Raw genomic sequence first — 14,803 nt, 5'->3', positions numbered from 1 at the left:
CACATTTAAAGCTGGAAGGAACAGTGGATAGAGTTGACCTCAGAGTCAAAAAAGGCCTGGGTAAATAGGCTAGGGGGAACAGTGGATAGAGTACTGGGTCTGAAGCCAGAAAGACTCATTTTCCTGAGTTCAAATCTGACCTCAGACAATTACTAGCTGTGTGATCCTGGGCAAGTCATTTTAACCCAGTTTGACTCAGTTTACTCATCTGTAAAATGAGCTGGAGAAGTAAATGGCAGTGTCTTTTCCAAGAAGACCCCATATGGGGTCACGAAGAGTAGGATAGGACTGATATAACTGAACAACAACAACAAAATAACTTAATCTCTTAGTGGCTCAGGAAACTCTGCAACCTATAGTATAGATTTGTATAAGTGGAGGTAGTTTCCTCCTTCAGTGAAATAAAGATCTAGACCTCTCTCAAACAAGATCATATTTATATAACGTGCTCAGCGTTTTAGTGCCTGACACACAGTAGGCACTCTTTAAATGCCTATTCCCTTCCCCTTTTCTTCCCTCCCCTTCCCTCCCCTCTGATGGATAAAATTCTATTAAATATAAAGAATCACACATGTTAAGAAATTTAGCTTTTATAATTAATATCTACAGTAAAGTTCCTCCCTTTCCCTCTTTGCGCATATGTTTATTTATAAGATTCCTCCAAAGCTAGAGAGCTCCCAAATAGGGGTACCTCAGGACATTGAGGGGCCCTTTTTACAGCAGGCGTACCCCAGTTACAGGCACAATGTCTCATTGCATAAGGCTGATGTTGCTTCTCTCTCTTCCTCTTCCCACTCCCCAAACTCTCTTCTTTCTCTAGAATGCTTAGAGTTTAGTCTTTTTCCCCAGAGGATTTAATTCAAGAGATTACTTTTAATCCCCATCTGCCAAATGGAAGGCTTTTTAAAAAAAGACGTTGCCAGCAATGCTATTCTTTCCTGTTCAGAGCATGGGGACTAAAATGTCTATTCTAGATCTCAGCAGTGCCAGGTCCCTCTTCCATTCTGGAAGCCAGGTAACTGTTTTTCTACTCCTTCTGAAATACTACTTTCTCCTGGTTCTGTGCTAAATCATTTTTGCATAGCTATTTTTTTCTAGCAATCGTATATTTCTATCTCATCATTTTTTTGCCTACATTTCTGATGCTTGAACTGCAGACAGAAGCCATATGCTTCCCAACAAAGGCAAATGACAATTGAGCATCATTTTATTTTGCACACGACCTAGACTTCTACTAAGTCAGTGTTCTGTGATGATATCTGGAATCAGATTAGGAAGGGATTTTCTTTCTCATCCTCTCAGCATAGTACATGGGAATCTTTCCTAACCATTTCCACACCTTGGAAAATGATTGACCCCAGAGGCCAGTGCCAGAAAGCATCAGGAAAATCAAGAGAGCTTTCCCTACAATCAACTCACTTTTGCTGCTCTTTCAGAGAGGCACGAATCTGGAATGGTGACTTGTTTTCAGGATAAAGAAATGCCATGTGACTCAAGAAGGAAAGGAGGCATGCTCTGATCAATCGTGCAGGAGAGATGGGCATGGGATGAAGGTGGGTGGTGAGGTGGGTTGGGTGAAGGAATTAAAGGTTAGAAAAGCAGGCAATAGAACCTGATTGTTAGTTACTAACAGTGATTTCGGCTGTGCACTGCGGGCACCGCTGCCCTCTTACCGCCTCCTGAGACTGTGATTTACTCATGATAGTGAGCAGAGTCTGTAAGAGCACATCCAAGAGGCTCTCCACCATCATTTCAACCTCCTCCACTACATCTGCTTCCTGGAGCAAGCAGCAAGAAAGCAAACTGTTAGCATTTAGGAGATGGAGAAAGCCCAGTCGGCAGCACTTACGAAGGTAGTCATGTTAGGCACTGTCTTCACACTAGACTGTTCCACACCTGCACTGCAGCTGTGTTAAAGTTAATGGCCAAAATACCTGGAAAGACTAGGAGATAAGGGGAGAACTCCCTTGGATGTTTAGTGGAGCGTTCATACCGAAGGCAATCTTAGCGCAACCTTGTCTTCACTCGTCAAACAAGGCTGAGTTATAGGCAGAAGTTTAAAGTTATCAGAGTGGGAAAGCAAAAGTCTGATTTTAACATCTACATTGTCTTCCCTGGAAGAAAAGCTATAAAGGACTCTTTACACTGAATAAAACAAAATTCAAATGATCAGATCATTCTCTATCCAGCAAAATAATGATTGTTTGAAGTATAGAACAGTGGCAAATTTATCATTAACAAGCACTGAAACATTTGGGTCGCTTTAAGGTCCTCCATTTTCCTCTAAGTTTTCTTACTGGAGGATCCCAACCCTTTGAAACTCTCTGCCTGCAATTACAAATCTCAGTTTGGTAATTAAAATCCCTCATAATCCAATCTACCCTTCAGGATCATTCCAAATTAATTCCTCCCACTTACATCCAGTTGAACTGGTCTTATAATTGCTTGTCATACATGACACTCCATTACCTATCTCTGTGCTTTGTCCCAGCTTTTAGAAAATGCCTAGAACATACTCCCTCCTCAACTCCACATCTTAGAATCCTTAGCTTCCTTCAAGAGTCAGTTCAAGTTTCACATGAAGCCTGTCCTGATTTTCCTGGCTGCTCATGTTCCGTCCAATACTCGAATCAGTCTATAGCTACTTTTTGTCTGCATGTGTAAATATTGTTTTCCCCAGTGGAATGTAAGCTACTGGAATGTGTGGAGAGTTTCCCTTTTGGTTTTGTATTACCAGCACCTAGCACGGTGCATAGCACATCGTAGGTGCTTAATAAATGCTTACTTGCTTAACTACATGAATTGGTCACATCTCTACTTTTCTATCTCCCTTTCTTGTGTCCCATTATCCATATCTATGTTTCTTATTTCTACAAATTCTATCCCTGTACACCTTATTATCACTTCAAATGAACCTTGGAAAAGATAGAATACCCTTCCTTCTCAAATGCCCAGTAATCATTTTCCAATTTCACTCTATACTGAGTATTGGGATCATCTTTAGTCCCTCTCTGACTCTCTCATATTTAATCTTCAATCCTATTGTTAATACTCAAAAGTTTTTACACACAGGGCCTTATCTATCTCTCGGCTAGATCTCCTTTTCCCTTAGAATTTTCTTTACTATTATCAGCCTAAACATCACCTTACCAGACTATATACTTCATAAGAGCAAAGATGATGTCTTAATTAAACTTTATTTCCTTCAGGGCCCAGCACTGTGCTCTGCACATGGTATACACTTAATAACTATTGAATGATTTCTTGGCTATCAATTCAATCACTCTCCTAAAAACCTCCAAGAGCAGTCATAAGCGACCTATTGGCATCATTTTTTCTCTCTCTCTTCTTCATTTTTTTCTTTTCATATTTCTTCTCCTCTTCTCCTTTTTCTTCTTCTTTTTGTTCTTGTTCTTGTTCTTCTCCTTCTCCTCCTCCTGCTCACCATTAAAGGGTTTGCTGGCTCCTCTCCTAGAATTTCCCTTCTAACTTTCTAGGGAACACTCATGCTACTTAGACTGAGTCTGAAGTCCCTCCCTATCATCTTGCACAGTTCTGAATCACCTTTGCCTCCTTTTACTCCCAGCTGTTCAAACCTTCAAATCCTTTTTGTTTTCTCATCCCACTTCTGCCTCAACGTTTTCTCTAGGGGCCTCCCATATTTGTGGTACAATATTTCCCACTTTCTATTCATAGAGTTTTCATTTAAAGTGCGATCCTTGCATCAAGCTTTCCTTGGTTTAATAAAATAATATAATTACCTTTAACTATGGTAATATTGTACACACTTGCCTGCTTTAGGTTTTGTAAAAAGAAGGAAGGAAGGAAAAAAAGAAAGAGACAAGGAAAGATAGAAAAAGAGGAACAAATGTTATATTGAAATCATCCTTCTTAAAGTATAGTTAGTTGTATAGTTCACCTTCTTATTTCCTTACATCCCTAGTGAACCAAGTTTGAGTCTTTTAAAATCTCAGCTTGCCCTATATACATTGTGAGTATTCAATAGTTACTGAATCAATATGTCTCTGCTTCTCTGATGTCTGGGCTCTCTTAAAGAACCAAAGGAGGATACTTTCTTCTGGGAAAGATTTAAGCAACTTGGTCCAACCTCACTGAAGCCATCCTTGGGGGGGGGGCGTGGAATCCTTAGGAACTTACCAGAAATCCATAACTAATGTCTTTCAGGAAATACCTAGGGAATATCAATATGGGACTTTGCTTTCAGGTCCTATAGATAACTGCTACAAAGCTGGCAGTGAAATTTAGAAAGTGCCAACCTAATATAGATTTATAGAAGTAGAGATTTTTTTAAATGGAAAGAACACACTGTATTGAAAATGCCAGAAGGTGTGTGCATGTGTGTACACACACATAAACAGAGCTCATTCACTCGAGCATCCTCTCATTGCTGAGAGAAGCTCCCCATAATGAATAATGCACAGAGCATCTCTTCTTGGTCTATGCCTGCTCATGGTAAAAACAGACTAGAGCTAGTCCAGTGGAAAAGGGAGACCATTACCAACGAACTGGTCTTGATGATGGAGAAAATGCTACTGAGGATCCCAGAGCAGATCAGCAGCTCCTTTTGTTGCCTTAGGTGTAAGTGGATATGATGAAGAACCACAGGGAGAAGGATGCGTCTGGATTCTGCAAGAAAAGAGGCAGAGAGCCCTAAGGTGACCTTTGGAGAATCAGCCATTCGTGTTAGCCTTGCTTGCCCAACCAAGCAAACCTAAACACTTGTAGAAACGACTGACTTGTCTCTATAGCTTTCAAACAGGGCTAGAATTGGGTGATGAGTAAGGTTATTTACTTTTTTTCTAGAAGACTCTGAAAACCAAGCAGATACTTTTGAGCATTTCATTCCTTCTGGCGAGCCAACCTTTATTTTTCCAACAGAAATGATAGACAAACCACCCCATTTCCCTTCTACTCTCATCTCAAATGTTGCTTATAATGAGTGACATGTGGTACGGGGTGAGTCAGGGGAGAGCTTCTGAATGAATTTATTTCAATGACTAACTCCTAAATTAAAAGCACATCTCATAGTGAAAAGTCCATTTAAATAGGACATCTGGCCTTAACTGCATTGACTGGACATGAAGATTTTATGTGAATTACCCTTTGTTAGCAGGTGTGAATTACCATTTGTTCATATCAATCCAGTGTTGAGTGGTCACACATACATATCCTCTTATGTCTCTTCTCTATTATAGCTGCTAAGCATATAATGGTTTCACCTCAATCTGTTATATATTAAAGTTCTGTTTCAATAGCAATTAACAAAATGAGGATACATCCTTTGTATTTTGATAAGCTTTTGATAATTGGAACAATCTAATTGCCAAATTTTGTTCTCCTTCATGAATGTAGATGACTTTCCTCTTTTTTCCTTTCTCCTAATATCATCACCTCAAGTCTCATTTATTCAGGGTATGACAGCATCTAGAGCCTTTGGCTAGGTGCAGGAAACATGCTTTCTCTAGATCAGAGGTTTTTAACCCAGGATTCACAGACCAATAAGGGGTCCAAGAATAGACTTCAGAGGGCCTGTGAACTTGGATGAGGGAAAAAACCCTGTGTCTTTATTTTCAGTAACCTATAACTGAAATTTAGAATTTCCTTCCACTGTGAATGTAAGCAACAAATCATTATTCTGAGAAGGAGGTGATAAGCTTCACTAGAATGTCAGAGGGAGCAACTCTGCTCTCTAGATCATCTCTGGCCCTAACTCACTGTTGACATCTATAGATCTTTTTTCCATCTATAAAATGCTGTTAACAATATGTTCTGAACCTAGTTCACAGCATTGACGTGAGGATGAAATAAGATGACGAAGACAAAACTGCTTGAGAAATAGTGCTATCTCCATGAAAATAATACCAACTTCAAACTTCCAACGAGAGCTAGTTCTACATAGGAAGAGAAGTATAGAATGTTGTACTTCTAGTGAAATTTGGAGGAGGTTGCGGGGCGGGGGTGGTGGTCTAGCACATGTACAGATTCCAGCAGACTGTTTGGCTGATGCAGCCTCAGGGAAATCACATCACCCAAGCAAACTGATGGGGTCTGTGCATACACCAGTTTTATTATTATGATAAGAAAAATGTTTTGACTGTGAGGGTTACTTGGATAACAGTTATTTGAAGCATCCTTTAAGTTGTTCATGCTGTAGTTTTTTTTTTTTTTTTTTTACCAGAGAAGGAAAACAGACGGCTATCTACTGTGCGGGCAATAGATTGAAGTTTCACCACGTCCATGGACTGTCCAATGTGCACTGTGCTGGGCATGCTCCCTAGAGTCCCTCTCACAAACTCTGCAACCTCCTGTACGGTGAACATCTGCAGCAGCTCATCAAAGATAGCCGGGAAAGAGTTCAGCAGAGCGGCCTGCAGAAGGAAAACAAAGCTGCTATTATTAGCTCAGGTTGGACGTGTCGCCAGTCAGACTGCAGAGATGACAGTCTACTGGAGGCAAAGGTTGGGTCGACACTCTGACCTCATCTTTCTCACTGGTTCTGAAAGAGTGTAACTTATGGGACACACGAACGACTACTGGGTTCTGCTGCCAGCTACATGGCAGAACTTTTAATATGAAGTAGGAACAGTGGGAGCTGGTCACAGGAAGATAGCAGAACCTCACCTCTGAGTGGCTCATTGAGTGATTTCTTTGCTAGTGAAGAAGATTAAGGAGATGAGAAAAAGTCCTAGGGCTTCTGTTACTTTTTTTTTTTTTAACTCAGCAAGCATATAAGAAAAGACTCCCTCTGTTTGGAAGGCAAGCTCTTGAGTACCAAGATTTTGCTCCTGAACAGATTTAGAGATGAATAAGCCTTCCAAAGGAGGCCGTTGGTGTCAGTAATAGAGGCTTGAAGCAGCTCTGTATGTAACAGCTCAGGAGTCTGGTAGCCTCAGGCCCACCATGGTGAACTTGAAAGCTTCATACTTCTGCAGGAGGAAGGAACTTATTTTCAATTATGCAAATAGGGGACTTTGCAAATTACATTCTTCACAAGGAATTACCACTGCTCTCAAGGGTAGATCTTGAATGGCTAGAAGTTTGGAATTTTTCAGGCATGAAATTCTCTAAAGAGGATTGTGGTAAGGGTGAATATTGGGATTTCAGAGCTGGATGGAATTGTCTAGTCAGTATCTCCATTTTACAAATAGAGAGGTCGAGGCTCACAGTGTTCAATTTTGTGATGTCGAACATGGTATTTTAGTACTTTCAGCGACTGGATGCAGAGGAAAGCACAGATATCCTGATTACCAGCCCAAGGAACCTTCTGTTAGACTAAAGAGCCTCTTTATTGTGTGACACAGTGACTTTGGTGACCCACAGTTGATAATTTGGTGTTGGTGAAAGTGGAGAGAATTCTCACGTGCATCCAGGGCCTAGACAGACAACTTACAAATCCCCTGGACTGCCTTTATTGGAGATGATCATGATCCCAGAGATCTGTCCAAATGGGAAAAAGCTCTGGTCATTTGTGTTAGTTCCTTCTGACAGGCTGTAGCCTAGTGGCCTTTCACCCTCTCTCAGATCCAGGAGGGAAGGCTTAAGATTTGAGCCCCCAATTCAGAGCAGCTCTTACCTCATAAGCACTGAAACTATCAAAGCAACTAAAGGCAAGGATCACCAAGTCTATAAAGGACAGAGAGTGGAGATTTATGGGACCACCAGGGGGCTTGTTTATAGGCCCTTGCTTCTAATGAGAGACATTTATTCTGTGGTAAGCTAGGGCTGGCTGGCAAACTATTTGTATGTGCAAATTTGACCTAGAGAATTCTGAGGTTTCTGTTGGATATTAAGACAGCCCTTGTTCACACTGAGAGGGGTCATTAGGCGCCATATGCCTTGGCTACCTATCTTCTCAATCTAATAATATTGTCCTTTGTTGGGTACAAGGTCTTGTGATAACAAGAAAACTTATGGTTGGAATGAGGCTCAAATTATACCACCGAAAATTTTCAGATATAGGAAGAAAAAAGGAGGACAAGAAATCATTGGTTACTCCCAAAGGACCATCACACTCAAGTTTTTGTCCCTGGAAGTGTGAACTCTGCTGTGTCTTGTTCACAGGGATGAGAGAGAAAAATATATTTCTGAGTTTCCTGTGCTACACTTGCTTTTGTCGTTTAATAGATAAACCAAAGACATAAAGGAGGCTAAGGAAGCCAGTTCCAGCCCCAGCAGAGCATCAGATTAGTTGAAGAGGTCATAAAGCTGACCTGAATTTCTGCTTATTATCTTAACAGAGGATGCATGTGGGATAAAGGCATTCCCAAATTTTTTGGAATTAAATTTGCTTTTGTCAGTTGCTGTGTGCTCCCAAAGCTTTTCTCTGGCTAAGAGAAAGAGCAGTTGCCTTGGATCTATATGGAATGCTGGAGCAGCAGGAGCAGATGGGTTGGGGGAGGGGAAAAGGTCACTCAATTCACCTACCTTAAAAGGTATGTAGGGGAGCTCTGACTTACAGAATTGAATGATGACCTTGAGGTACCCCCACTGTTTTGTGAGGTACAATTGCCAGCTCTGTTCACCTGTCCTCTGGGGCTGAGAGGCAATTGGGGGCAAGGAGCAACAGAGTGGCAAGTAGAAAGCAAAGGGTAGACTTTTCAAATATTAAATATGACAGAGTTTCCACATACAGAGATATTTGTAACAAGGTGATGAGGAAAGCTGTCTGATTCCTTTTTAGGAGGGATGGAAACCAACTGAACATTTTTTTTAGCAAACTTGCTTCAATGGCACATTCCTACTGTTAAACCATCCCAACAGTTTTATTTCTCCAACAGAAATGATAGAGCAACACACACACACACACACAAAAGAAAGACTGAGTGGGTTCAGGAAGAAGATGTTACCTATAAGCAAATGCTCAGATTGTCTACCACCATCCCTCTTGGCCAAGGTTTTCCACTTATATCTTCTAGACCTGAAACATGCTGATGTGAGGATATTAACTCACACTGTGATTAACAAGAGGCTTTAAGTAGCCAATATATTCAGAAAGATTTTTATGAACAAGATACTTCTAAAAACTCTTAAGAACTCTGATAGTTGCAAGTTAAGCCTCAAAGGTGTAAAGAGGGTGAATAAAGTTTATTCTTTCTTTAAAAAAACAAACAAACCTTGAACTTGTGATTTCTTTGGTATCAGGAATTTCCAATAAGGAAACTTTTGATGCAGGTTGGCAACTATTCTGAAACTTCAGTTTGTTGGGAAGATGCTGTGGGAATTGGGAGATTTGATGATTTGCCCAGAGTTACCTAGCCAGTACATGTCAGAAGAGGGAGTTAGACTCTGGTCTCTTTGGTTCTGAGGCTGGCTCTCTAGTGACAATGTCATGCTGTCTCGACTTCTATTCTTCACCAGACGTCTCTTCACCTGGGAACCATTTGAACAGTGGGGCCACAAAAGAAACTATCCATTAGGATGAAGAATCAGTCAAATCTGGTTCCAGCACAAAAGTGTAACTAACCTGTGTGAAGAGGAGTGTTTCAGAGCTTCGGCTATCCAAGCTCAGGACAAATCGGATGGACTGGAAAAGTTCTTGGATGCTGGATCGGAATTGTTCCTCCTCCATTCCACATGTAGCTCTGGAGTAAAGTATCCGAGACTGGACAATGAACTTGAAAAGGTATTCCAAAGCCTTAGGGAAGCAAGAAGAAAGTGAAAATGAGAGCAATAAAGAGAGACAGGAAAGGAACCAGGTAGCAAAACAGCAGAGTTAGTAAATTAAAATTTGGATCAACGTAAAATTATAATGGGTTGAACTGCACTTTCTTTTCTAATGTGTTTTTCAAAAGACAACTCTCGAAGTGGTGATAAAGTTGATTGCCTCCTTCTGATAGGTGAACCTGTCAAACAGCTTTAAAACTATTTTCTTGGGTACTGGTATTATAGAAACATGGACTAATATTGGAAATATCTGGATAGAAGGAAAAGGAAGAAATTTAAGCCATATAAAAATTAAATTTCTGCTAATTTCTTTTAATGGGTTTGGGAATAAGCAGCACCAATAAAAAAGATGGTAATACTACTTCGAATTTATACAGTATTTTTATTTCAAGGAATAAAGGCATCATCTCTTCATGAGAGTAGCCTAGGGCCTGGCAGTGGTACTTCTGTCTTACGTTCATGGGAACAAAAATACAGTGAAATGACTTGTTCAAGGACTTTTCACGGCAGGCCGAGCCCGCGTCATGGGTCTTCCATTTCTTGGTCCAGCTGTTTTTTCCACAAATAGTTCATAAACTACATGAAAGATAAAGGCATCTAATTTGTTTCTGGAGTTTAACTGGAGTTTGTGATCTTCCATAATGTTAGCTAGGACCACAAGCAAAAGAAGCCTTTTGCAATACAGGATAAAGATGGAACAACAGGTTTGCTGATCCAAAATAAAAAAAGCCAGATTTTCTAAGATAATTGAGACTCTTGGCAGCCAGTGAAGTCAAGGAGACATCAGGAAGAAACTCATCCAAGAAAGTAATGATGGGATGGTTTATTGAAATATATAAAAGAAAATTCTGTTCTCAAGCTCCTATATACGGTCTATCTGTCGATGGGCTAGCAAAAGAAAATTCAATATTCTGCTGCTCATTCAGCACTCTCTTGGCACTAGGGACTCTATCAGAGTTAAAAAATCGCCTTCTAGTCTTTTTGGAGCAGAAGATTATTAAATTAGAGTCAAAGTATAATCTACTCTTTGCTATATGTGCTACAAGCAGTCTTTTAACTATTGGCTTGTATAGACTTGGTAAAGCTTATCATTTTCTAACCCTGGGAAACTGGAATGAAATACAGACAAACAAAAATCCAACAAATTGTATCTCTATATAAATGAACTGTTATCTTAAAGAAAAAAATACAAGACCAGAAGTACCTCAATAATTAATACTGATAGGCAAAAAAGTACTTTCGAGTATAGGGTTGTAGAATTATTGACAACTGTTATTCATTTATTCTAAGAAGTATGGTAAAAAAAAGAAACATCTGAAAAGCCCTGTAAATTTTAGTACAAGTTGATTGATTTCAAATAGATCTGGTAATTTTTAATCTTTAACTTTTAAAAATAAGTTTAAATTTCATCCCTCTTTCAAATAATCTCTGAAGATCTGAGTCCCCTTATATGACATGTATTCCATAAGGACAAGTGAATCAGGCAAGTATCAGGATAACCGCCTTCCAAATGTATTCAGTCTTCAAAAACAGGTTTAAAAAAGTATAAAGCTATGAAAACAAAATCTAAATTATGTACCTATGGTCCGGCTTATGAACTGGAAAAAAGTACATTTTTTATGTATCAGGAAAAAATATATTTTCCTGTTACATAGCCCATAGTACAATGCCAGCCGACAGATCTCAATTAGGTTCCCCCTTTAACACATTATTTTACTGTTAACTTTGGCACTGATTGTTACATTACTTGTTAAAAATCACTATTTTAGTAAAGAGAAATAAGAATCTAAAAGATAAAGTTTGCTAAGGGAAATAGTGGGACAAGACCCATATTCTTCTTCTTTTTTTTTGCAAGGCAATGGGGGTTAAGTGACTTTTCTGAGGTCACACACCTAAGTGAGTGTCAAGTGTCTGAGCCCAGATTTGAACTCAGGTCCTCCTGAATCCAGAGCTGGTGCTTTATCCACTGTGCCACCTAGCTGCCCCTAGACCCACATTCTTATATAATAACACCCTTCCCTTTCCTCCTGGTAAGAGAATTAAAATAATGTGATAATCTCTGTATATCATTAGGAGAATTAGTTAGACCTGATGAGGCAACCCCATTACAAGAGGCAAGCATGATACCTACCCTCATGGCCTCTTGAATATGGTCTTGTCGAACAAGTTCTGCTGAGCGGTCCATATACCATTTTAAACAACGGATCAATTCTCTGTGGAGGAGACACATGGATGAAAATCCTCCTTTAACCTTGGAGGGACAAAGCTTGCAAAATTGGGGCTGGCAGACTTTGATTTAGGATCATGGGATGTACTGAAGGCTGTCCTATGTCAACTGCAGTGAATGGTTAAAGGCAAGAGGTAGATTTATGAGAGTGATGCATAAATGTGTGATAGGGAGGATTATCTGTCATTAGGAAAATATTCAGGTACAGAATTAGTAATCAAGTTTTAAATCACTCAATTGTCAATAAATCAACTTTAGGGATGAAGAGGAAAAGCCTTCCTGACCTTAAGAAATGATACTTTACTGGTGGAATTTTAAGTACACAACTGGCCATGGGGGAGATAATTTGGGGCAAGAGTACCCTTCCTTTCATTCCTAAAATTACAACACATGGATGGTTTCCAATTTTACCTGTTCATAAAGACAGGCAGCATTATTTAAACTGCATATCAGTGATGTAATTGGTCACTAATTGTATCCACAATCTGTAGTACCTCTCCCACAGTGGTATATGAAAGGGAGTTCTTCTTGGTTCCTCTCATATTGGGGTAGGAAGTCAGTGGGATACGGGATATTGGAGGAGGGCCATTTTGGATATGTCGTTTTTGTGTTCTAGTGGTTCTTTTGGGAACACTTCTTCATGGTAAATAACAATCCCACCTGTGACTATCTAACAATGTTCCTGATCTCTTCTGGTTCTGGGAGATAGGACGAAGTCTAGATTTCAAATGCCTCCTCCTTAGGAAATGTTTAAGAAACATTTATTTTAGAAGGTAAGATTGAGCAATTATTTCATGAAGCTTTGGTATTGAATATCATTTGGCCTTTGAAACCACTAAAATGAGATTTTCATCCTGCCTACCAAAAAGGCAAAAGGTCGAGCAAAAACCAGATAGATGATGGTCAAATGGGGCTTACTTGTATGCCAATGCTCCAGCAAAGTGCTTCTGAATGTATGTGTCCATCACAGGACGAAAATGGAAATACTTGCTGTCCCGGAGCAGATTAATGATGAACACCTGAAGGAGATTACAGAAGAGCATCATGACTCATTAACAGAATTAAACATAACCCCTTGAAGGTGATGGGAGTGGACATTCTTGATTTATTTAAGGAACAGTGAAACATTAATATTTTATCTACTTGTACTCATAAATATTTGATTTCAGCTGTCTCTTCAAGGGCCATGAGCCTCTATCTTTAGACCCTGAGCTCCACCCTCCTCCTCGGTGCTATAAAACAGAATCAAGACTTTGGAGATGATATCCTCTTACATACCTTGGGCTGGGTACTTACCAGGGACTGAAAGACCAAAAGACCATATTTTTCAGTATTATCATCCAAAATCACAAATAGAGTGTCTAAGATGTCTTGCAGAAACTGAAAGAGTATCAAGAGACAAAAGAGATTGGTTACAAATCCCTAGTTCATTTACTTCCCTACAAAGAAAAGGAAGAACCCAATACTTTAACTGGGTAAATTCTCACAGGAACTCAGAACTAGTATTTTTTAAAAAGTTACTAGATTAAAAAAAAACAAACACAAATGGTGCTGAGAGATAACCTGAATGGGAGAAATCTTTGAGTGGCTAAAGACATTGACAATATTTCTTGAGGAATCCTATTAAGGTTTCCCCTTTTTTGAATGAGTGCTAAATTCAATGGTTATAAATGCTTTAAAATTTATTAAGAAAAGGTAAAGACTTGAAAATACAAGAAACACACATGTAAACAATTTGGAAATGAAGACAAAACAATGGATTCCTTATTAGTTCTAGATTTGCCTGAAATCTTTTTGATGGAATTCTCTGTAGCTCACATATCTTCATAACAAGTTAATAACTCCTTGGTCAAGACAAATATGTTAAAGTTAGAGTTATACTGTAAGCAAACAAAGAATTTATTCCTATATGAAAGGGTTCAACTTTATGATGCAAAGCATAATATTTTGGTAACTCGAATACGTTTTGTAGCTTAGCCATATAATGCCAGGTGCTTCTATTGTATACTTCTCTAGCAGACTATGCACACTTATAGCGAAAGCTTTTTTAGTAAAAAATATGGAACCCAGGGAGGAGGAATTGGCTAGCAGAAAAGAGTTTCAGGTGAAAGAAGGAGATCTGGCCGGATGGTTTCTTTTGATCTAGAACACTTATGGTTCCAAGATAGAAAAACAAAACCAAACCAAGGCAGAATATGATAAGAATTGAGAAGTGCTACATTCCTGTAAAAAGGACAAAAATCAGATGAAATGGAGCTAATGTTCTGCTGGTCAAAATCCAATCTCAGAATGGAAATAGGTTCTATCAGGTTTAAGATGAGTTAATGATGCCAAACTTAAATGTATTGATAAGATGTGCCTCCTTCCATGATGAAAAATACACATTCACTATTGCAGGATTCTTTTGTGAATATGCCTTCTGGACTTATTGTTTGATATATTTTCTTGTAAAGAAAAATGGGATGTAAGAATTGATCTTAATGGCAGAAGTCCAATATGATTCTATAAGAACTTAAAAAAAATTATAACAATCTGGTCACTTTGTGAAAATGAAATTCAAAATGAATCTCTAAAAAGCACTAGAGTAGCAGACAGGTTTTCAAAGTCTGTCTGATTTGGAAAAAGATTGAACTCAATCCTATTCAGGGCTGAATCTCATCTTCTCATGGTTTAAAAAAACATGTGAAAATGACCTCCCTGGGACAACTTGGTGCCTTGTATGGAAAAGCCTGCTCAGGCAGTGGGAGAGGCAACAGGACAGAATACAAAGAGATCTGGGTTTGGACTTAAAGGATCTTGGTCTGATCCCTCTAGAACTCCTTTTTACTATCTATGAAACCCTGGATAAGTGCTTGTTATTTATGAAAAGAGGGCATGGCACTTGAACATCTC

At 39.2% G+C, this 14,803-nt stretch overlaps 1 protein-coding gene across 5 annotated transcripts in view; it reads right to left on the bottom strand.

The window, feature by feature from the left end:
* Positions 1-14,803, bottom strand: part of DOCK3 (dedicator of cytokinesis 3) — a 529,377-nt gene that overhangs the window by 91,247 nt on the left and 423,327 nt on the right. For all 5 annotated transcript variants that reach the window (XM_043985259.1, XM_043985293.1, XM_043985275.1 and 2 more), the window contains exons 20-26: positions 13,208-13,291; positions 12,830-12,930; positions 11,816-11,897; positions 9,485-9,655; positions 6,197-6,389; positions 4,520-4,647; positions 1,632-1,778 (exon numbers count right to left, since the gene is read on the bottom strand). In XM_043985259.1, the coding sequence (XP_043841194.1) occupies positions 1,632-1,778; positions 4,520-4,647; positions 6,197-6,389; positions 9,485-9,655; positions 11,816-11,897; positions 12,830-12,930; positions 13,208-13,291 (906 nt within the window). The remainder of the gene's footprint in view (positions 1-1,631; positions 1,779-4,519; positions 4,648-6,196; positions 6,390-9,484; positions 9,656-11,815; positions 11,898-12,829; positions 12,931-13,207; positions 13,292-14,803) is intronic.

Source organism: Dromiciops gliroides, chromosome 1 (genome assembly GCF_019393635.1).
Source record: "Dromiciops gliroides isolate mDroGli1 chromosome 1, mDroGli1.pri, whole genome shotgun sequence".
In the NCBI taxonomy this organism is placed as follows: Eukaryota; Metazoa; Chordata; class Mammalia; order Microbiotheria; family Microbiotheriidae; genus Dromiciops; species Dromiciops gliroides.
This window is presented reverse-complemented; position numbering and strand designations above follow the sequence as displayed.